The sequence below is a fragment of the Zosterops lateralis genome (genome assembly GCF_965231275.1).
Source record: "Zosterops lateralis genome assembly, chromosome: 3".
In the NCBI taxonomy this organism is placed as follows: Eukaryota; Metazoa; Chordata; class Aves; order Passeriformes; family Zosteropidae; genus Zosterops; species Zosterops lateralis.
Genome location: NC_139764.1, coordinates 36,382,780 through 36,404,616, shown reverse-complemented (window position 1 = coordinate 36,404,616; position 21,837 = coordinate 36,382,780). Strand labels below are relative to the sequence as shown.

General features: G+C 53.6%; 3 protein-coding genes across 3 annotated transcripts; 2 read left to right on the top strand and 1 right to left on the bottom strand.

Annotated features, from left to right (window-relative positions):
- Positions 1-461: 461 nt before the first annotated feature.
- On the bottom strand, positions 462-3,912 carry POLR1C (RNA polymerase I and III subunit C). Its single transcript, XM_083856107.1, has 9 exons — positions 3,826-3,912; positions 3,672-3,743; positions 3,240-3,347; positions 2,614-2,746; positions 2,390-2,509; positions 2,035-2,187; positions 1,715-1,864; positions 1,068-1,184; positions 462-780 (listed from the first exon to the last, which is right to left on the bottom strand). The coding sequence occupies exons 1-9, from the start codon at positions 3,892-3,894 to the stop codon at positions 662-664; spliced, it is 1,041 nt and encodes a 346-aa protein (XP_083712233.1). The 5' UTR covers positions 3,895-3,912; the 3' UTR covers positions 462-661.
- Positions 3,913-3,968: 56 nt separating this feature from the next.
- On the top strand, positions 3,969-9,144 carry YIPF3 (Yip1 domain family member 3). The gene is made up of 9 exons (XM_083857469.1): positions 3,969-4,077; positions 4,157-4,363; positions 4,440-4,546; positions 5,129-5,174; positions 5,469-5,561; positions 5,901-6,032; positions 6,542-6,655; positions 7,122-7,245; positions 8,639-9,144. Exons 1-9 carry the CDS (start codon positions 3,997-3,999, stop codon positions 8,758-8,760), a joined length of 1,026 nt encoding a protein of 341 aa, XP_083713595.1. The 5' UTR covers positions 3,969-3,996; the 3' UTR covers positions 8,761-9,144.
- Positions 9,145-13,836: 4,692 nt separating this feature from the next.
- Positions 13,837-19,806, top strand: LRRC73 (leucine rich repeat containing 73; the record flags this gene model as incomplete). The annotated part of the gene is made up of 6 exons (XM_083858331.1): positions 13,837-14,108; positions 14,519-14,679; positions 15,702-15,824; positions 17,021-17,121; positions 17,663-17,846; positions 19,407-19,806. 6 exons carry the CDS (start codon positions 13,837-13,839, stop codon positions 19,475-19,477), a joined length of 912 nt encoding a protein of 303 aa, XP_083714457.1. The 3' UTR covers positions 19,478-19,806.
- Between the last annotated feature and the right edge of the window lie 2,031 nt (positions 19,807-21,837).

The following is a 21,837-nucleotide window of genomic DNA, read 5'->3' as shown; positions in this document are numbered from 1 at the left end:
ATTGTAAAAATTATCTAATGTTCAGTGTAAGCCTACCTTCTTCCAGTTCAAAACTGATGGCCCTTAGCCTGTCACTACAAACCCTGGTAGTCTTTCTCCATGTCCCCTTTATATACTGAAAGGTCAGAACAGGGTCCCCTGGAGCTTTCTTATTCTCCAGGCTGAACAATCCCAGCTCTCTCAATTTCTTCAGAGGACAGGTGTTCCACTCCTCTTGACAGTACAGCCTTTACCATATTAACTATGCCAGAGCTGGTCTGAAACACCTCCAAAACAGCCATGCTCTGATACTAACTAGTTAAACCTCCCTGACCTGCTGTGAAGCGCTTTAATACACTGCCCTATCAGCCCTCCTCACTGCATACCATCTAAAATAAATGCTGTTACTCATCTTTAGACCTGCTGCCACTTTCTTCTCCATGTCCTATGGTTTCACAATTGTGAATGGCACAGGAGACAGCTTTAAAAAAACTGAAAGCCTTTATTTTAGTGCATCTCCTCACTGAGGCTCATTACCAACAGAAAATCCAAAAAGATAGTCCTTAGACTCTTAGCAAGCCCTGTCAAGCCTCCTGCCTATGGAAGTGGAATCCTCCCTAGAAGCAGGTGCAGGAAGCCCAGAACAGCAGTGCAGGATTCTGCTTTCCCAGCTACAGCCTGGTCACTCCATAGGCACAGAGTCCAGCTCATTGAGGAAGCGCTGACACTTTCCCATCAGGATCTTGATGGCTTCACTCACCAGCACATCTGGAGGCAAGATACCCGTTGACTCCACTGTAACTGCACAGAGACACACAAGTCAGCACAGCCACGAGGCAGCCTCAGCCTCCATGCCTCTGTCCCTCACCTTCCCTTACATCCCACTGCAACAAGCCAGATCTTCACAGCCAGAGAGGCAGCAGCCTTTGCCAGCAGAAAGCACCAACAGATTCAATCCCAAAGCAAAATCCCAAATCCCACTGCATTCTGAATGTATGGATGCTGAGGGTGGGGAGAGGCACAGCCAGCCACACGTGCTGGCCAGTTCACACAAACCATGTGGGGACTCTGGAAAACGGGGCACTTACAGATGTAATGGTTCCGTACTCTTGCCAGGCGCACAAGGTTTTTCAGCCCCTCATGTCGGAAAACTTCTCTGCTGAATGTGTCCAGCCGTGCATTGGCTACTCTTGCCACCTTTTTTCCTAAAAGGAAGATGAAACAAGATGGACAGATTGCAGCAGGTGAGTGAGTACCTTATGGTCACAGCATGTGCTTACCTCAAACAGGCACTCCCCCCTCACCAAAGGCAGGAAAGACACCAATATAAAAAAACAGCCTATCAACCCAACATGAAACTCCAGCCTGGGAGAAAAACCCAAACATGAAGCCTACATGCACCCCTGGAAGGACACAAGAAGTCTCCACACAGCTGCTGGAAAGAGCAAGCTCACTACCCAGTGTCACAACTGAACAGCAGTGGAGGCTGCAGTCAGCAGCTGCAGAGCTCTGTGGACAGGTATCCAATGCATGTCAGGGACATCCCTGTTCATCACCCAACACATCTGCACGTGGCAGCCACTCATCCATAAAACCAGGCTCAGAAGAGCATGAACCACTGATCAGCAAGGCAACATCACAATGTGGTTTGGTCTCTGCAAAGTTTGGATCTAACCTCCAATCACTCTCTACTAAAGTTTGCATGGAAGGAGGCACTTAGAACAGGAAAAAATACCATTGACGTTCTGGATCTCAATGACCCCAGGAGAAAAGCACTTCTGCAACGTCTCAGCTGCCTCATCCTCAATGGGCTGCAGGAGAGTAATGTCAGGAAGGAGTCGGTAACTGGCTGTGGCCACAGGAGAAAACTTGGCATGATCCTTACCTGTATGAAGAGTTAAGAGTCAAGGATGAGAGCAGACCTCAGGGAACAAGGATGCTGGAGCCTCAAGTTCCAGGGGAAAAACCAGCCCTCCACCCTTCTCCATCACACCACAGTGCCCTAGTCCAAGCACTCACATTCCCTGTCCCGCTGCCCCAGGAGCCAGGACTCACCTATACCCTTGACACAGTGCATAAGCACATCTATTTCCTGTCCAGGTCGCAACAGAGCAATGAGGATGTCATCGTGAACAGGTCGGAAATCAGCGTCTGGGAAAAGGTCTGTCTGATTCCCCAAGGGCACCCATGTCATGTGTTTACTGTACACTGCAAAGAGAAGCCACAAGCATCAGCCAGCAGCTGCCTCAAAGCAGGTCACTCATCTGTACAGGACTGGAGATAGCAAAAAGTAAGTTTAGCAGAATGGATCAACTCTCCCTGTGAGCACAAAGGGCTGAGAAAACATCCCAAGTCCCGTCTTCCAATACCAAAAAGAAAAAACTGCACCTATTTCTAGGAGAGATCTCACCTTTATGATTGAAATACAGTTCATCAGGATCAGATGATTCCTTGGCAGCCTGAGGGTTTCGTTTGCATTTGATTTTCAGCTGAAACTGCAGAGTATCAATTTCAGTGCCTTCCTGATCTCCTGGGAGGAAGCACATGAAATCACACTTCTGCTCAGTTTACATGACCCTGATTTCCTGCTTTGAGACAACCCTTCAATATTTCTACTCTATCCAAGACTCTCACCTTGGTTTCTGTACTCAAAGAGCCGAGGGTCAGCTCGGATAGGGATGAGGCCCAACCGATGAGCCAGAATTTCATCCTGCACAATGGATGTGTTGTTGTACACAAAGACCTTCTCTACAGCCATCGTTGGCACCTCAGGGAGACAAGAGATCAAGTCAGCCTAAGACAATAGTTGAACTACTGTGCCAAGAGATTTTCCAGTTCGAGTGTCCCTCATCTCCCACAAACAACTGCCATGCACACTGTTTTGAGGGGTATTTCTGCTGAATCAGGCTATGCAATAGTCCCTTACACCCCACCCGCTCCCATCCCCATTTTTTTTAACAATCAATCGCAACAAGTGAAGGGCAGGAGAAAGGGCTTTGGGGCATCCTCAACCTTTTAGTACGTGGCAGCATTATGTGGCTTCTGTTGGTTGGCAACACGGCTGTGTGGAAGAGGCCGACCCACAGACACCACCACAGCCCCTCTAGGACTAGCAGGCGGTATTGCTCTAAAGCCCAATTCTCTTTGGGCTGCTGACACACGGCCGGAACGAGCGTGTGCTTCTCTCCCAAGGGCTGCAGCTGCCCGCAGGGGCTGACCCGGGGCCGGACACTGTCAAGCAAGCCTTGGAGCGTCAGTACCTCGGCCAGCAGGATGCGGCGGAAGGCGTTGGCGATGGCGGCATCGATGCCCACCATGTCGAACTCCAGGGTGTCCTCCTCCTCACGGATCACGTCCACGCGGAAGGCCTGCGGGAGCCACACACGGCGGGTCAGCACAGCCACACAGGGCCCGGCCCCGCACAGCCACACGGGTCAGCACAGCCACACGGGTCAGCACAGCCACACAGGGCCCGGCCCCGCACACCCACACGGGCCCGCACACCCACACGGGCCCGCACACCCACACGGGTCAGCACAGCCACACGGGCCCGCACACCCACACGGGCCCGCACACCCACACGGGTCAGCACAGCCACACGGGCCCGCACACCCACACGGGCCCGCACACCCACACGGGCCCGCACACCCACACGGCCCCGCACACCCGCAGCGCCCCGGCCGCTCACGCACCTCCTCGAAGCGCCGCTGGTCCCAGGCGTCATCGTATCCGGGGTAGTTGCCGGGGAAGTCGGTGGTGTGGACCTGCGGGGAGAGGGCACAGGCGGGGCCGTGAGGGGCTGCGGGCGCCCCCCGCTGCCCGCCCCGCCCGGCCGGGGTGGCTCACGTTGCGGACGCCGAACTCGCCCAGCACCACGCGGTCCCGCATCTCGTCCGTGCTCCGCCGGGCCGCCATGGGGGCGATGGCGGCGCTGCCGGGCCCGCCCCGCCGCCGTCACGTCCGCTCCCGCCCATCCGGGCCAGCGCGGCGGGGCCGGGCCGGGCCGGGACAGGCACCATGGCCGCGCCGGGGGCGGCGGGCGGCGGCAGGAGCGGGGCCCCCGCCGCCGAGTGGGGCGGCTTCGAGGACAACATGCAGGTGGGGCCGGGCCGGGCCGGGGCGGCGGGCGGCGGGGCCGGGCCCGGCGGGCGCTGACACCGCGTCTGTCCCGGCGCAGGGCGGCGGCTCCGCCGTCATCGACATGGAGAACATGGACGACACGTCGGGCTCCAGCTTCGAGGACATGGGCGAGATGCACCAGCGCATGAAGGAGGAGGAGGAGGAGGAGGCGGAGGGCGAGGCGGGCGCCGGCGAGGAGGAGGACGGGGAGTTCCTGGGCATGAAGGGGCTGCGGGGGCAGCTGGGCCGACAGGTCGCTGACCAGGTGAGCGCTGTGCCCCGCCCGGCCCCGGGGGCCCGGCCCGCCCGCTCGGCCGCTGCCCGCTCCCTTCTCTCCGCAGATGTGGCAGGTGGGGAAGAGACAGGCCTCCAGGGCCTTCAGCCTCTACGCCAACATCGACATCCTCCGGCCCTACTTCGATGTGGAGCCCGTCCAAGTGCGAGCCAGGTGCGCGGCCCGGCCGGGGAGAGGGCGGTCAGCTCCGTGCTGCAGCAGTCAGGCTGTCGGCCCCGCGGGAGGGCTCCCCTGTGGGCACACACATCTGCCTTGTCACACAAGTCTTAGTGAGGTTCCCTGCTTGGGCTGGGGGCCCTGTCACCCGGCATTGCTGCTCAGGGCAGGACAGAGGGCTCTTCATACTTGGCTGCCTTACGTGCCTCCTGTTGGGTTTGCAACACAGTTGTGTCCAACAAGACGAAGTTTTGTGAGCCTTTGTGAGTGAAGTTACCTTTTCTTCCTGCTGTTCTGTCAGTAATCTCTCATCCCTGAGTTGGATCCCTAAACGCTTTCATTGAATCTGCCTCTCCTCAGCAAAGTTAACCCACTGACAGTAAGGTTTTCCTTCTTTAGTGACCTTGACTCACCCTTTAGAAAGAATCCTCTGTCCCTCAAGGCCTGTTAACACAGTAGCAAACACTGGTAATGGGTGTATGGGATCTTTTACTTATGAAGCATTTTAACTGTCCTGTTGTTAACTATCCTGTTGTTCTTCCTGCTTCTGTTGTCATTCCCTGCTTTCCTGTGATGCAGACTGCTGGAGTCCATGATTCCTGTGAAGATGATTAATTTCCCACAGGTGAGTTCCCTTTTGCTGAATCAGACTCCATGGCCAAGTGACTGTCCCACAGACACCTTGTAAAACTGTAATAATCCATGTCATTAAGGACTGAGTTTGTTAGGTGCTCTTCTCCCTGAAAATGTTGGTGTCTCTTTTCCACAGTTGTTCCAAACCTCAGTGTGCTGTCACCTAACCTGAGGTGATAACCTGGGCAATAAACTCCACCCAGTGCACTTCTCACATCCCCTGTGGTGGGGACCTTGATATTCAGGGGCTCTAACCAAACTTTCCCTCACCTGTCTCCTCCTGTAGAAGATTGCAGGCGAGCTGTACGGGCCCCTCATGCTGGTTTTCACACTGGTGGCCATTCTTTTGCATGGAATGAAGACCTCAGACACCATCATTGTACGTCGAGTTTCAGTGATAAGTGGTGGTTTGACTGGGCTCTGGGTTGCTGTAGTGACACCAGAAAAGGAGAGGAAACCTCTTCTGTAACTGAATAAGCATCTTGCTGAAAAGCAGATTGATTTGAGGATGTTGGTTTGGGGGTGGGAGGAAGGATGTACCGGAAAGTCTTGACACTCTGCTGCTGGGCGAGCTTGGGGTGTAGGTCCTGTGGCCCCCCAAATGCTGCTGGCCAGCTATTTGATAATGCCTGCAAAGGGTCTGGGACTCTCAGGGGTTAATTCGGGTGCTGGCAGGTCACTCCTTTGAGTTCTCTTCATCCTGACATTGTCTCCACAGAGGGAAGGCACACTGATGGGCACAGCCATCGGCACCTGCTTCGGTTACTGGCTGGGCGTCTCATCTTTCATGTATTTCCTGGCATATCTGTGCAATGCCCAGATCACAATGGTGCAGATGCTGTCACTGTTGGTATGTACTCATGGAGCTGCCCTGTGATGCCCTGCATGGTGCTCCAGAACAAGCTTTTTCCAAAGAACAGGAAAAGTCTTTGTAAACTGCTGGTCCCAGGTACCACACTGGGACAGCCTGGAATTCCAGGATGTCCTTCTGACGTGCCCCATCCCAGGCACAGTGATAGTACAAAGAGGCAGTTCCTTTGTGCAGGTCTCCTGCTTTGCACCTCCTGATTTGAGAACCTGGTGGTAAAAAGCCAGGAGACTTCAATTTCTCTGGGACTGGAGGATCTTTCCTCTGTTTCCCACGCTGCAATCTCTGACATGCCTGTGAATCCTTCAGACAGATTATCTGTGTGTGAGCTGCTGTTAAAGTTGTTGTTCTGGTTGACTGTTTGGCAGTGAATGGGTGGTTTGTGAGGCTTTGTATGGTGAAGTGTTGCAGGAATGGGCTGTTCCTGCTCTTGATCAATGGCCCTTTGTGTGGGGCTGGTGCTTATAACATGGACGTTTTTGTTTTGTCAGGGCTACGGTCTTTTCGGACACTGCATCACTCTCCTTGTCACCTATAATATCCACTTCCACTCCCTCTTCTATATCTTCTGGCTGGTTGTTGGTGGACTCTCTACACTACGAATGGTAAGGGACAGGCAGACTGGGATCCTCCTCTTCCTGGGACAATAAAAGGGAGGGGAGTGTTGTTTGCTGTCTGTTCCTTGGCCTGGTTCATTTCACAGCCAGTCAAACTGCTGTGGAGAAAATTATGCTCCTGCATATTTTGGCCACTGGTGTATGGAGGTGCTGCTTGGATTAATATCCTCACCCATTCTAACAGCTACAGGAGGTTCATTCGCTCCCTTACATCCCTTGGTGCTGTGGAGAGCCATGCCTGAGCATCCTGCACTCTTGGCAAGACTGGGCAAGGTTTACCTACACAAAACAGCGTCAAATTACTCTAAATTTCTTGGTGAAAACTGCAAAAAAGACTCAGTGCAGGATTTCTGAAGATTCTCACTGCTTGACCTGTTATTCTGTGTGTTCCTGGCTGCAGTGCCAGAGGCTCGGGTAGCAGCTGCCCTGTCTCTGATCACCTCCTCTCTCCTAGGTTGCTGTGTTGGTGTCACGCACCGTGGGACATACCCAGCGGCTCATCCTGTGTGGGACTCTTGCTGCTCTGCATATGCTTTTCCTCCTCTATTTGCACTTTGCTTATCACAAGGTGGTAGAAGGTAAGCACAGGAGATATAAAGACATCCTATTATTTCTGTGGGAAGAGAAGTTGTTTTTTCTCTCTCTCTGAGAGAAAGGATGGACAGTTTGAGTCTGTCCTTTGGGCATCTGTGCCAGTTTCCAACTCTAAAATTACTGCCACTAGCTTTTTTAGAAGAAGCTGTTCAACTATGGCAGCAGGTAAACATTGGGATAGTTACTGTGCAGAGTTTTAGCACCTAAGGGCCAATTTGTGAGAGAGGACCCTTCTTCCCACAAGTGAAGTGTAACAGCACTGACTGTTCTTGCATGCAGATGTACAGCCCCTTCTTGAATATTGTTGAAGTCAGGTTGCTTTTCTCTGATCAGGAAATGTGTCATAAGTGTTTTTCCTTCTCTGTTTAACATCTTTTTTTATCTTGTACTGTATAGCACAGATAGCAGAAGCTGTATCTTCCCCAGCTGGTACTGTTTACCAGGCCATGCATGTTCAGGTCCTCCTTCCATGTCTCTTCTTGTTTTCTCCTAACAAAGTCTCAACCTCCTTAAAAAAAAAAACCAAAACCAAAACTCTTCTCTCACCCCATCTCTAGAGAGTTTCCAGATACCTAAATATGCAGTTCTGCAAGTCTCTTCTGTGAGTTTAGGCAGCCAGACCTGTTCGTGATATTTCTGATAAATCTGCATAATTAGGGGTTATACATAGCATTACAAGTCCTTTTAGATATAAATCCTGTTCTTTCCTTAATCTGTTCTTATGGCAAAGGTTCTGATCTGCAGCTTTTTGGCTGATGAAACAGAATAAAATATACTCCAAGCAATTTTCCTCAAGGCACTCCAAAACTGATTATCAGTCTTAAGAGGGTAATTGACAGAGACTTGAGAACATTTGCACTGGTCTGTGTATTTACTGCTAAGCATGGTCTGTTTGCATTGCAGTGACAAAAACTGCATATTGCAGTACAGCTGCAGCTCCTGATGCGAGTTTGCAAGTGTATCTCAGGATGAAAGCAGAGACTCTTGATCTAAGAGCAAGATCTGTGCTGGGATGAAGTAGAAACAGGATTTTATCAATTTCCCTCAGCAGAGCAACATCTCTGGCAGTACCTGCATTCAGGTCAAATGGCAGGGGACTGAATCTGACACCCTAAAAGCAAAAGGATTTCTGTTCCTCTTGGAAACATGCAGTTTTCCTGCCCCAAGCACAAACTCTGTGGTCTCTGGATGGAAGTGTTTACTCCTGTTCAGTCTTTGGGGCTAGATATCTCCTCCCATTGCCTGCAGGGGCTTTCCATGTTGTGGGCCCTGCCACCATCAACCACTGCCTGGACAGAGAGAAAAGAAAGACGAAATGTGCTATCTGCTATCATCTGAACTAACTCTTGCCTCTCTCCCCTTTTTTCTGTTCTGCAGGTATCCTGGACACACTGGAAGGACCCAACATGCCGCCCTTTCAGAGAGTTGCCCGAGACATTCCAGTAGTTTCCAATGCTGTATTGAACACAACAGCCAAAGCCATTGCATTGACCCTGTAGTTTTACAGACTTGGACTTGCTTCCTTCACTATTTTTGGGGCTGCATAGGGCCACAGTAACCTGCTGCCTCTTAGGAACAGGACAGAACAGCAAGAAGACAACTTGGTTTTGTTTTCCTGGACCTGTCCTCTGCATTATGGTTTTGGGCAGCTGAGTGGACTCAGCAGAGGTGAGTTGCACCTCAGTGACTTAGAAGAGCAACACTCTTCCCCCATCCGGGTCTGGGCTGTCTTGAGTGGAGCAGTTCTGTTGCCTGCATGTTTAGCTGGGATTTCCCAGCACAGTTTGTTCCTTAGCCCTCTTTCCGCTTGCTGATGTAACTCCAGGAGTATCTGCCCTGTTCCTGTCCTGAAGAGGGAAGAATTAAATTGATGTTGGTGCTGAGTGATGTCTTATGCTTGAGCCTGCTTGTCTAATGGGAGCGTGGTGGTTGGGTCTCTGCACTTTCATCTGTCCTGTCCTAGACTCAAAGCAGGATTCTTTGCAATTTCTGCTGTCCTTCAGATGTTGTGTGATACATGTCCTGTTTTGGGCACCTTTTTCAAAGGTATAGTAGTTCAAAAGGCACAAAACTTCACTTTCTCTGGTGATTTTCAGGAACGCCAAGTGTTTAACCACATGCTCTTTCTTGTTATGTTCCATATTGATCCCTCTCTATTCGCTTTGTCCAAGCTGCTATCTCACCTCACCATTGCTTCTGCTCTGTATGTCAGAAATGTATCTGTCCCCATGCTTTCATTGTACCTTTTGTTCCTGCCACCCCTCTGCCCTTGTCGCTCTGTGGGTCGTGTAGGGCAGCATGTTTGTCCATGGTCTTCAGTGGATATTTCTGTTAGGAGGCCAGTTCAGCTCACCCTTGTGCTGCTGGCCTTCATGACTCCCAGCCACGAGACTGTCACCTCTGGGCAGGAGTGGCATTCTGTTCCCCGGACACCCATTCTGCTGTGTACTGCCTGGCTTTTCAACCTGAGTCTAGGCCATCGTTTTGAAGAGACTCCTGGAGCCTTGAGGGTCTCTGGCAAACTTTCCTCTGGTGTTTCCATTTAGCAAAGAGAGAAATAGCAGAGCGTGTAATGGAAACAGAGCTGGCATGCAGTTGACATACACTCCAGTGTATTGATGCAGGAAAGCTCCAGTAAGGATGGGTAAGCAGAGCAGCCCAGTCTAGGCTTACCTGCATTCACAGCTGAGTAGTTCAGCCTTCCCTCACTGCTCAAATTTCTACTGGTCTGCAAGTAGAAGCTGTTAAACTGGCTTTCATCTTTTCTCTTCCTGTAGTTCTGGATGTCTAGGGGAGAGGAGCCACCCCTCAGAGAAGCTCATCTTTAAACTCAGGCAGAAAAAAACCCAGGATATTGCCCTTCCTTGGTGTGTCCACAAGTGCACAAGGCAGTATGTCAGAACTGCACTCTGTGGTCCCTTGTTTATATTAATGGGAGAGGATGCAGCTGTCGTGGCATTCAGACTAGTGCCAAGGTGCAATGAAAGAGAGGAAGATAGTGCCAGCTACTGTAATCAGGTTGGTCATCTGCTTCAGTTGAAAAAAATGTCACTGGACAGGACTTGATTATTATCAGTCACAGACCTACTTTCCATTATTTGCTTATTCCTACTTTCATAATTTGTTCCCCTTTCAAGAGCAAAAAGCTTCTCTGCTAACAATGACATGCGTAGCAGACAGGTTCCCTCACCCTCCTGTCCCCTCAGGACCCCCTTCCTTGGGAAACATTTTGGCTGAAGAACAGCACTCAGAACAAGCTACTTGGGGGAATTGTTAATTATTTTGGCTAGTAGTCTCCATGGAGGTTTTTGGGCCAATTGAACCACTTTAAGCTCCTAGAATTTCTATTAGTTCAACACGTGACAAAATGGAAGTGTTAGTTTGTAATGCTGCTTCTGGTATTTCCCTCTTCATATCTCCATGGGAGGTTTGTTTCTAATTCCAAGTTCTTGCCCTGGCAGCCTAGAATGAATCTGTTTGTCTTGGTGCAAACTCTGGAAGTACTGGCAGGGGGGGAAGGAAAAGAGACAATTATCATTGGAGTAAGTTCAGCTGAGAAGAAAAAGTCATTCTGCACCAAACTTGTTTGTCATCATTGCTGATCTACTATACAATTGGAGAACAGCTGTGCTCCCTCCTGCACGGAGCCGCTCAGCTGAACCAGAAGGGTGAAGTTGTGCCCTGTGTTTTCACTCAAAGCACAGAGGAGAGCAGTGAGCAAACTCCTCATGCTTCCTCTGAGCAGCTTGTGTGTTGTGTCAGCTGGGGACATGATCAGGGTGACAACCAACCACCCTCTTGGAACCTGTGGGGCTTGCTCTGCTCCAGTTCTTCAGCCTTGATTAATTCTCTGTGCAGCAGCAGCTGGAAGCTGAACTGTTCTTTACTGCCAGAAATTCAGTACTCGGCTGAGAGCTTCAGCATTGCCTTTCACTGACAGAGAAGGACATGTTTTTTCAGGGAAATGCATGCATGCTGCAGTTCCAGGGAGCATGCTGAGCACGCAGGCTTAATAAAGTCCTTGTGGGAGGGCAGGGGGCATCTCAATGCTTACTCAAGTCCTCTAGTTATCAGAACAAGCCTTACAACCCTATCGTGCAACACTATCTCTGCCTTTGTTTCCTGCCACAGCTCTTGCAGCAAATCTCAGATCATTTTCTCCCTTCTCCCTTGCAGCAAATCTGAAACAACCGACTCATCATTTCCCCCTTTTGAGTAAAGGCAGCTCTGTGAAGCCCCTCTTTATTAAATATGGAACAAACATATAAAGCTGTCAGATGAGAAAGAGAAAGCTGTATATTAAAGCTAAAAATTAATATTAAAGCATCTATGTCCTCCTCCTCTCCTATGCAGTACCCAAGAGTCCAACTCTTCTTACAGTCTATCCTTGTTGCACTAATGGTCACCTTAACTGTGATTTTGGGTTACAGGTAGGCTCTTTCTTCTCCCATTTATTTGCTTTCCTGTGTCTACTCTCACTGTAGTTGCTATTCATCCACTGTTTTTCTCTGTTTACTCTCAATGTAACTCTCAGTGTGTTAACTCTCAATGGCATCACTTTCTGTCCCCAGTAGGTAAACAATAAATGACCTTCCTCCTACCTGCTGGGTAACTGCACATGACAAGGAAGAAATACCTAGTTCTACACATAATAGCATTGCCAAAGTCCCCTCTGCATAGCCCTGCATTAGGTTTGGTGAGCCAAAGCTTTGGACCATTAGCTCCTGTGCCTCTTTTTTCAATGAATTGAGCTTAAGGTAGGTGGGATACTTGTCTCCTCAATGTGCTGTGGGTCCTGACAACAGGCAGTGAAGAGGCACTAGGTCATCTTCAGTGTTTCGGGACTGCTGCTGTCTATGGAAGTGGGACATGTCCCAAGGGCTCTCCTCCAAGCACCTCTCTAATAATAGTCTGTTTAAAAAAGCATGGGTTGAGTAGTGCCTGGAGGTAATTGAGAGGTGAGTCTGAGTGTAGCCTTCTAGTTGACCTGCATGCAGTAGCAGCAGCTGGGACTTTCTTGGCCACCCCCTGCCTATGATTGAAATCCAGTCTTTTGTCCCTCACCATCCTGCAATACGTAGGATCCCATTCTCACCTGGGTCTTTTAATGTGACCTTAGAGATGAGCTGCTCCTTTTTTGAAAGCCACAATGCTACAGCTGTACCACAGCTGGATGCTTGCAGCTGCTGCTCATATTGTAGCACAGATGAGTTGCAAGGCCAGTGACCTGTTCTTGGTGTATCTTGCAGGAACAGTATCAAGGTCATGCATCTCTGTGCAACAGGGGAAAAAAAGGAGGTGTAGGTACTCTAAAGAACAGCAATGGATTACTCAAAGGGCGTGGTAATACCCACATTGGAAGTTTAAGCCAAAGTCTTAAAGCTGCTGCTCCCCTTGCCTCATTCAGGACCTAACATGCATCCTCAGCTCAGGTAATCTGCTCCTCCATTTCATCTGCTCTATATCCTCCTCCACACCCTATTTTTCTCTTCACTTTCCATCTCCTCTCCCAGGCCCTGGCCTGCAAAGCAAGCAGAGGAGCCTAGTTTTGTCCCAGTGTTACCCACTGGGCTGGAATTCACTTGAGCACTGCTATATGCAGCAGCCAGATTAGTTACGTGCAGAAAGCTGCCTACTTAGGCGGTTTAACCTAATTTCCACATCACTGCCTTCCTTTTTCGGCTCAGTGAAGTTGAAAACGCAGGGGCCCTGCTTCCTATTTCTCTCCAAGCACAGGATTACTCAACGGGGAGAGAGGGGACAAATCCCTGCGATCCATACCTGTGAATTAGCAGGACGTGGGGTGTGCCCCACAAAGCTCAGGTCAGGCAGAGGGCACCGCTCTGTGCTCGGGGATAAGGAAGGCTGTGGCCCTTCCCCAACCCTCCACCTTTCACCTCCACGCTGCTGCCTCCAAGCGTTGGCTCTTGCAAGCTCTGGGCCATGAGGAGCAGCTCAGACTGACCTCGCCACTAAGTCACGAGCCGAGGATTCAGCTTTAGTAGGTTTAAGTATTAAACGCCACTGAAGCCACGGAACATCGCAGTTCCCCGGCCCAAGCACCCGGAGTGCGCCGTGAGCCAATGGCTCGGGCCCCTTCCCGCGGCTGGGAGCGGGGCTGGCACCGAGAGCCTTTCCCAGGCGCCACTTCCACCCTCCCTCCTCTCCTGCACCCGCAGCGTTGGAGACCCGGCCCGGCCCCGCCGTCTCCTGGGGGCAGCGGGCTGTGAATGGCCCCGGGGCCCGGGATGCCGGGGCGGGATGAGGGATGCCGGAGCCCCTCCAGGCGCGCTCCGTCCCGCGGGGAGGCGCCGGGCGGGCGGGGCGGAGGGCTCGGGGCGGGGCGGCCCGGCAGGTGCGGGCGGAGCGGGGCGGGGCGGCCCGGCCCCGGTGCGGATCAGCCCCGCCGATGGCCGCCCTGGGGCCCGGCGGCGGGCGGTGAGGCAGCGCGGTGCCGCCCCCGGGGCCGGGTGGGCCGGGCCGGGACTGCCCGGCGGCGGCGGCGGCGGCCCCGGCCCCCAGCGCGGCTCTGCCCCGGCGGCCCCGGCAGCGGCGGCGCTCCGAGCCGGGGGAAGATGCTGCCGGGCTCCATCCAGATCTCCGGGGAGACGCTGTCGGGGGCGGAGATCCGGGACATCTGCGAGAGCCTGCGGGAGAACTCGGTGCGGCTGCTGTCGCTGCGGGGCTGCCAGCTCTCCGAGCGGGACTTCGGGCACGTCTGCCGCGGGGTGGCCGAGTCCCGCTCCCTCGCGCAGCTCAACCTCAACCTGGGCATCGTCTCCAACATCAACCGCGTCAAGCAGCTGGCAGAGGCCCTGAAGACCAACCGCTCCGTTCAGTCCCTCTTGTGAGTACAGCGGGGCGGGGGTGCCGAGGGGCCCCGGCTCTTCAGGGGACTGTCAGCTCGGGGCCAGCCCCTGAATTCGAGTCTTGTCGGAGGGAAAATGCCCTTGAGGCTGCGGAGGATAAGCCCCTGCCCGTCCCCTGGCTGGGAGGGGGCCACCCCTGCCCCCGCCCTGCCCCTCAGTCCCGGCCCCCCAGCCCGTGGTGGGGCTGCCCCTCCAGCGCTGCCATCCTCTGCCCCCCTCGTCCCGGCCGGGGCCAGCCGACCCCAGCGACAGCGGTTTCCCAAAGCCTCGTACCCACTTGGGGTTAATATTTGTCATCCACCTCATTTTGTCTGCTTCCTCCTCCCTGTCAGGTTAGTTAGCCCCCAGGAAGAAGGCACTGTGGTAATTTTCCCTTTTGCCCGCACAGCCTCCATGGGAGTCCCCTGACAGACGCAGGCTTGGCACTCCTCAACCCTGCTCTCTCCATCCACCCCTCGCTGGTGGCTCTGGATCTAGGAGACTGCATGCTGGGTGATGAAGGCATCAACCTTATCTGTGGGCTCCTGCCGCCTGATGGGGCTAAGTCTGGTAAGCATCAGGGGCTGTGGGCTGCTCAGTGACTGCTGGAGCTTTCACACAGATCACAGATCAGATGTATGCAGCACTAAACCCTCAGCCCTGGAGGAGGCAAGCTCTATGGTTTGCCAGGGCTAAGGATTTATTTCCCCTAACTTAACCAAAGCAGATAAGCCAAGCAGTAGATGAGGGGCTCCCTTGGGCAGGTTTGGGCTTTCTGCTACCAGTCTGTCCTGCTGGCAGTTTGGAGCTCAGGCATTAACAGGTTGCTTCTGGTTGATGTCAGCAGCATTTGAAACTGGAGGAGAGGACAGCTTGGACTTTGAATTTATTATTTTGCATTTGTGTGTTGATAATCACCACAGATAAATATATTGTGTGCCCCTACCTCAGCACTTAGCTTTTTTTATCAGTGCCTGGGAGCTGTCCCTGCTTGCGGGTGCACTCCACTGTAGTTGTATGGTCACAGCCTTCATGCCAAGACTCAGGTCTTTGGAGTGAATGGTCTTTGGTGGTGAGGCCAGTGACCCACTCAATCTGAGAGCTGGCATGTGCTGAGGTAATACCACTCCTTTTTTTTTGACTCTCAAAGTGCTTTCCACCTTTTCCCAGCACCTCCTCCTCTGTGTGTGCACAATGCCACTGATGCTGTTATCTCTGCTGGCCACCCCTCTCAGGTGCAGAGTCTACTGTCCCTGTTATCCTCTCTCCAGCCTGTCACCTCATGCCACCTTTGTCACCCAGTCAGTTGTCTCACACATCCCTTAATTTCCATTGTGTTTCCTATTTAGGGTAGGCAGGATGCAGGTTGGGAGAGCAGATAAATGGGGCATTTGCAGCACAGTTAAATGAAGGGCCACAGCTGAAGGCAGTGAAATATTTCACTGATCGCTGAAATATGTGATGACAGTTGTCAGAGCAAACCAAGCCCTTAAGCCTACAGAGTACAGGGGACACAACCCAAAGCTGTTCTGGTCCCCTGTGACTGCTTTGGGGACCTTAAGGCTCTGTTTTGGCTTCTCTCTCTTCTCCAGGCCTCAAAGAGCTAACACTGAGTGCCAACCCAGGCATCACAAGTAAAGGCTGGGGACGTCTAGCCATTGCAGTGGCTCACAGCTCACAGCTCCGCGTGCTGAACCTGGACTACAACCCCCTAGGTAAGCTGGGGCCAGGGAGGAGGAGCACTCCTGCCTCTCAGTGTTTGTGTGATTTGCACCAGTGGGTGGCCAGGACCAAGCTCTGGAAAGGTGGTAGAGCATCAACAGTAGGATGGGGCAGTTCCTTGCACAGGTGCCCTCTGTTCCCCAGCAGCAGGTTCACCCTGCCAGGCACCTTCAGCTGTAGGGGAAGCCACCCTCACTGCTCTGCTTGTGTGAGGGGACCACATGCCCTGTGGGGAAGGGCAGAAAGGAGGCTCTGCCTTGCCCATTCCACCGCCTTTGTCGTCACGTTTGACCCTCCGTGTCTCCCTTCTTCCTGAAGGCCTGGGCACTGAAGCTGGCTTGGCAGATGCAGTATGTCCCCACGCTCCCCCCTTCATCTTCCTGGAGGAGCAGGGAGGAGGAAGACAGCCTGGCACTCGTTGCCATAGAAACAAACTCTCTCCCCGCTCCACTGCAAGGTGGTGAGGAGGAGATCGGGCCATGCCTCTCTGAGCATCAGGATGACACTCCCCTCCTCAACCTGTCTGCAAGCAGAGCCTCCCCCAGGCCCTCTTTGCTGACCTCTTGGACAGGAAAAGCCCCAGGGTGTTACTTGACAGCAGTCTGGGTTTTGTTCCAAGGGAAGGTGTCACGGTTGTATGGCATCGTGGCACTCGACAGAGAATGTCAGAACACATTCTGGAGTCTTGTCTCTTCACCAATATCAATCTTCAATGCTCCTCATCCTGCTGCATCCCCCCTCAAGGTCTACCCCCTTTGCAGGGAGGCAGTCTGCCAGCTGGTACAGAGTCCTCTGTCTGACTCCAGCCTTTCCCTAGACTGAAGTATTCAGCTCTTATTCTGTGTCTGGGATGCCCTACAGGGACTGTTAAAGACCTTGCCTCCTTGAGTAGGAAGGAGATTTGAGAAGTTATGGTTCCTTGGGGAATAAAACCAATTTCAGTGTTCTTTTGTGTTCCCCCTGATAATCAGTGACCCATAACCCATAACCACAAAATGGTGCACATTTCCTTGTCTCTTTTCTCAGGTAACAGCTTTTTTTCCACCATGAGGGAACAGATTTGGAAGGTTGTCTGATGGCAGAAATACACAGAGGATGTTCCCATGACAGCCCCAGGCGCATGAGGGCTTGTGGCATTACGTGAGGGGAGGCAGACACTGCTGACAGCCCTGGTTTGCTCCTCCCACAGGTGACCAGGTAGCCGGGATGCTCACTGTCGCTGTGGCCTCCAGCCGAACCCTCGAAGTGCTGGACTTGGAGGGAACAGGACTTACCAACCAGTCAGCTCAGGTACAGGAGCCCACAGTTACTCTACAGCATCACTGACACCTCAAGGACACAGGTCTGGGTGTCTGCAGAGGCCTCAGGACCCACACCTGCCTCCAACCACATGCTGGAGTCCACACACACCCTCCCTGTACCCAGGGCGGGGGTTCTTGCCCTCCCCTGGCTGTTTTCTTGGAAGAAATGAGGTTGGAATTTTGACTGAGAATCAGAAGTAAATCTCTGTGGACAAATAAAGGTCAAGGCTCAGTTCCACAGACTCTCCTCTCAGATCTCCAGCTTCCAGTGGTAAGAGGGAATGGGCCTGGATGTGTGACAGTAACAGTGTAGAGCAGTCCCTTCTTTAGATATAGCCAGAAAATCCAAGCTTGGCTCTTCCCACAGGAAGATGGAAAGTCCTCAGTCTCTCATAAAGCCTGATGAAGGGAGGTCAAGGCCAAGGGAAGGTAGAAGTAAGGAGAGGAGGGCTGGAGTTTGCAGAGAGACACTAACACTCTGCTCAGCTTTTGTAATGCTTGTCAGCCTGTTTATCTCACTCTCCTCCCAGACCTTGCTGGACATGGTAGAGAATTACCCCACAGCCCTACGGACACTCATCCTGGCAGAGAACAACATTAGCCCCGAGCTGCAGCAGCAGATCTCTGATCTTCTCTCAGAGGGTGAGGAAGAGGAGGAGACAGAGGCCCATGAAGTCACAGCCAGGGAGAAGAACCCCTGGATCTGCCAGAACAGTAAGAGCTCTGGGAGCTGGGCTGGGGGGCAGGAGCTGAGGGGCATGAATTGGGGTATCTGGGATGTTTCCAGTGCCACTGGCCTCTTGCAGTGGGGTTGGTGAATGTGTCTGTCCCTTCTCCCCATGAACTGGAATACATACAGGCATGATCTTCACGTTAAACAGCGTTGGGCTGCACCGCTCTTGGAAAGGCAGCCTCCAAGGACAATGCAGCTGCTGCAAAGAGTGGAAACGGTACCTCTGAGGCATTTTTCCTGATGCTGCAGGAACAAAATCTGAAAGTCTTAAAACTCAAGGGCAGGAATATTAAAGATCTTGGGAGCCTTTGCCAGATATCCTAGCCAAAACTTGTATCATTCCTCACTGTTTCCAGAACCTCCCTGCAATCCGCACAGCATCAGCTGTTCCTATCTCTACGTCCCAAACATGTGAAAGGTTAGCCAGGTGCCACTGTCTGTCTGTTGCTTGTAATGGAAAAGAGGTGTATTATGGAGATAGCAGTAGCCTGTTCTGTGTAGTTTGCGTATATGATACTGTATTTTGTCATGCCTACCTAGTGATCCAGGTGGTTTGAGGGTTTGCTTTTCTTACCTTCATTTGTCCTTCACCCCTCACAGTTCTTATATCATACTACCAGCAGACAAGTACAACCAATCCTTGAGCCTCAAAACATCTGGATCCTCATCTATTAAACCCATAAAAATCATTTAGTGACAGTTTGGCCAAGTTTTGGATCTAGTTTCCAGAAACTGATTCCTGAAATAGAGATTCCACTGCAGTAGTTTTGAATGTGCAGGACTGCCACTAGAGATCTCCTCCCTCCCATCCAGTAAAAAACAGATTTTTTTTTTTTCCTAGTTTCAAAAGGCTTTCAGATGGGAAGCTGGTACCCTGCTAAGTTTCTTACTCGCTATGCGTGCCCATTCTCCTTGCAGTTGATTCACTTGCTGTGGGGAGAATCACAGTGTTCCTGGCTGTTGCTTTGAGCCACGGCAGAGCCAGCCAGCTGCCCTCACCTCCCCAAGGCAGGCAGGGGAGGGCTGCACAAACCCTCCATTCATGTAGTGCAGAAAGTCAGTATTTCCAGGCCTCTGCTGCTGCAACGTGGCTGATTGCCCACGGCATTCCCTGCCATGGAAGGCAACACCACCAGCCTGTGTCACGTTGGCTGGCTTGCAGCCTGAAGCCTGCCCTACCTGGACACTGTTTCTACTGAAAAACTCTCGATGAGGGCAGATTTGAAGGCCTGTGCAGGGCTGGGGAAGGGCACAGCTGGGCCAGCGCAACCAGGATCACCTGCACCTCTGGGGTACTTAGACCTGGTGTTCCTCTGGCCTCTTGCTGCTGTCTCTGCTTTCTCTCCCTCCCCAAAAATCAGTTCTGTTCTGCTGTGTGGCCAGAGCAGGCTTGCTTCCTACTTAATCTCGCACTTCTCTTAGCAGGGCTCTTCCCACCCTGCGGTGTTTTAATTCCTTATCCTCACCTCTGGATCTGGAGCGCAGCCCTGTGCTCTCTGGCAGCCCAAATGGCTGATGGTTCTCTCCCTCTCTCGACACAGATTCCAGCTCCCAGATGGTCCTGATGACGTCCGGCCTTGGTGACAGCCTCTTAGCAGAAACGGAGATGTAGCTGGGCTACCCTGCCTGCTTCTGCCGAGGAGAGCCCCAGCCGGGCTCCCCAGCCCTCTCCTCACACATCTCACCTCCTGTCGATGCCTCCCTCGGCTCCGAGCAGCAGCCTGGGCCCAGCGAATCTCCACACAGCCTCTGTGTCCTCACACGCCTCGCCAGCCGCTTGTGCTTGTCCCCGTCGCCGCATGTGTAGCTCACGCCGCCCTGCCACCCCCAAGCCCGGCTGCGCCCGCGGGGCGCCGGCTCTATTTATTCAGATGTGTATAAGAGATGTCCTTTCTATCGCTTGTACTGCTGTCGCCATCAGACTTTTATAAAGGTCACAGATGTGGTGGCACCACTCGGCAGCGTCCGCCTCCGCCACTGTGCGACGCTGGTAGGGCTGGGCAGGGCAGGGCTGGGAGCAGCAGACACGGGCAGGGCAGGGCAGGGCAGGGCAGGGCAGGGCTGGGAGCAGCAGTCACGGGCAGGGCAGGGCAGAGCAGAGCAGGGCAGGGCAGGGCTGGGAGCAGCAGTCACGGGCAGGGCAGGGCAGAGCAGAGCAGGGCAGGGCAGGGCTGGGAGCAGCAGTCACGGGCAGGGCAGGGCAGAGCAGAGCAGGGCAGGGCAGGGCTGGGAGCAGCAGTCACGGCCAGGGCACAGGGCAGGGCAGGGCAGGGCAGGGAGCAGCAGACACGGGCAGGGCAGGGCAAGGCAGAGCAGAGCAGGGCAGGGCAGGGCAGGGCAGGGCAGGGCAGGGCAGGGCAGGGCAGGGAGCAGCAGACACGGGCAGGGCAGGGCAGGGCAGGGCAGGGCAGGGGCAGGGCAGGGAGCAGCAGACACAGGCAGGGCAGGGCAGGGCAGGGCAGGGCAGGGAGCAGCAGACACGGGCAGGGCAGGGCAGGGCAGGGCAGGGCAGGGCAGGGCAGGGCAGGGAGCAGCAGACACGGGCAGGGCAGGGCAGGGCAGGGCAGGGCAAGGCAGGGCAGGGCAGGGCAGGGAGCAGCAGACACGGGCAGGGCAGGGCAGGGCAGGGCAGGGCAGGGCAGGGCAGGGCAGGGCAGGGAGCAGCAGACACGGGCAGGGCAGGGCAGGGCAGGGCAGGGCAAGGCAGGGCAGGGCAGGGCAGGGAGCAGCAGACACGGGCAGGGCAGGGCAGGGCAGGGCAGGGCAGGGCAGGGCAGGGCAGGGCAGGGCAGGGAGCAGCAGACACGGGCAGGGCAGGGCAGGGCAGGGCAGGGCAGGGCAGGGCAGGGCAGGGCAGGGCAGGGCAGGGCAGGGCAGGGCAGGGAGCGGCAGCACGGATGGGCCCGTCCAGGCCGGGCACGGGCAGGCATCGCCGGCAGGGGGCGCCAGCCCCTCGCCCGCCGCCTCCCGGCGCTCCCGAGGCTCCACTCCAGCCCGGCCCTGGGGACGGGGAAAGGTCAGTGACAGCCCCATTTTCTGTCCCCCAGGCCCTCCCTCGGGCCGGGAGGAAGCGGGCTGAGCTAATCGAGCTTGCAAGGAGCTTGACACGAGCCGTGCCCACCCCGGTGGAGGGTTCAGCCCGCACCAGCACCGTGGGTTGCGCTGCTTGGCCAAGCGTCCCCTGCTGACGAGGAAGATCGTGTTTCAAGGCTCAAATTAGGCTAGAAGATTAAATTGTGGCAGCAGCTGCTACTCAAGGGAACAAGGAATAAAATCATTAATTACGGGGACAAAGAAACAAGACACTCTTTCCAGTGTTAGGCTTGCATGCAGCCGGGTCAGAAAGGCACAGGCAGCCTAACTTGGGACAGGGAGGAAAACTCATCACAGCCCGCTGACCTCTGCAGCACCCTTCAACATGAAGGGGAAACACTTCCAATCGTCTGTATCAGCATCCTGCAGGAACCCTCTGCCTCATGCTTGGAGGGCTTCCTGTCTGGGGTATGTCCAGTCACCCCCAATCCTCTCTCTCCTCACACAAAATACTGAATCTAGAATTATAAACCCAGCAAAGGGGGTATGTTACATGGTCCCATGGCACTCAGTTTCTGAAGTGATACTCTCAGACTCCAAAAGCTGGAACTCCAAGAAAGAACAACTATTAAAAGGATTAGCTACACCATATCCTACACTAAATGAGAATGTGGAGGTCTGCCAAGACAGATCAGCCAGTACAGCCAGCAAAATATAGTTTCTTAGGAGTAACACTGAGGGGTGCGTACAGCACCACTTACAGGTCACAGGATCGCTCTTCCTGGAAGAGACAATGGGTGGCACACACAGTTCAACAAACTTGAGACACTGTACCATGAGTAGCTCTACACCCTCACATGCTCAGGATCCTTACAGTCCAGGTCTTATTTTGTATTGAGTACAATATAGCCATTGCTATCTAATTTTAAAATAGTTTAT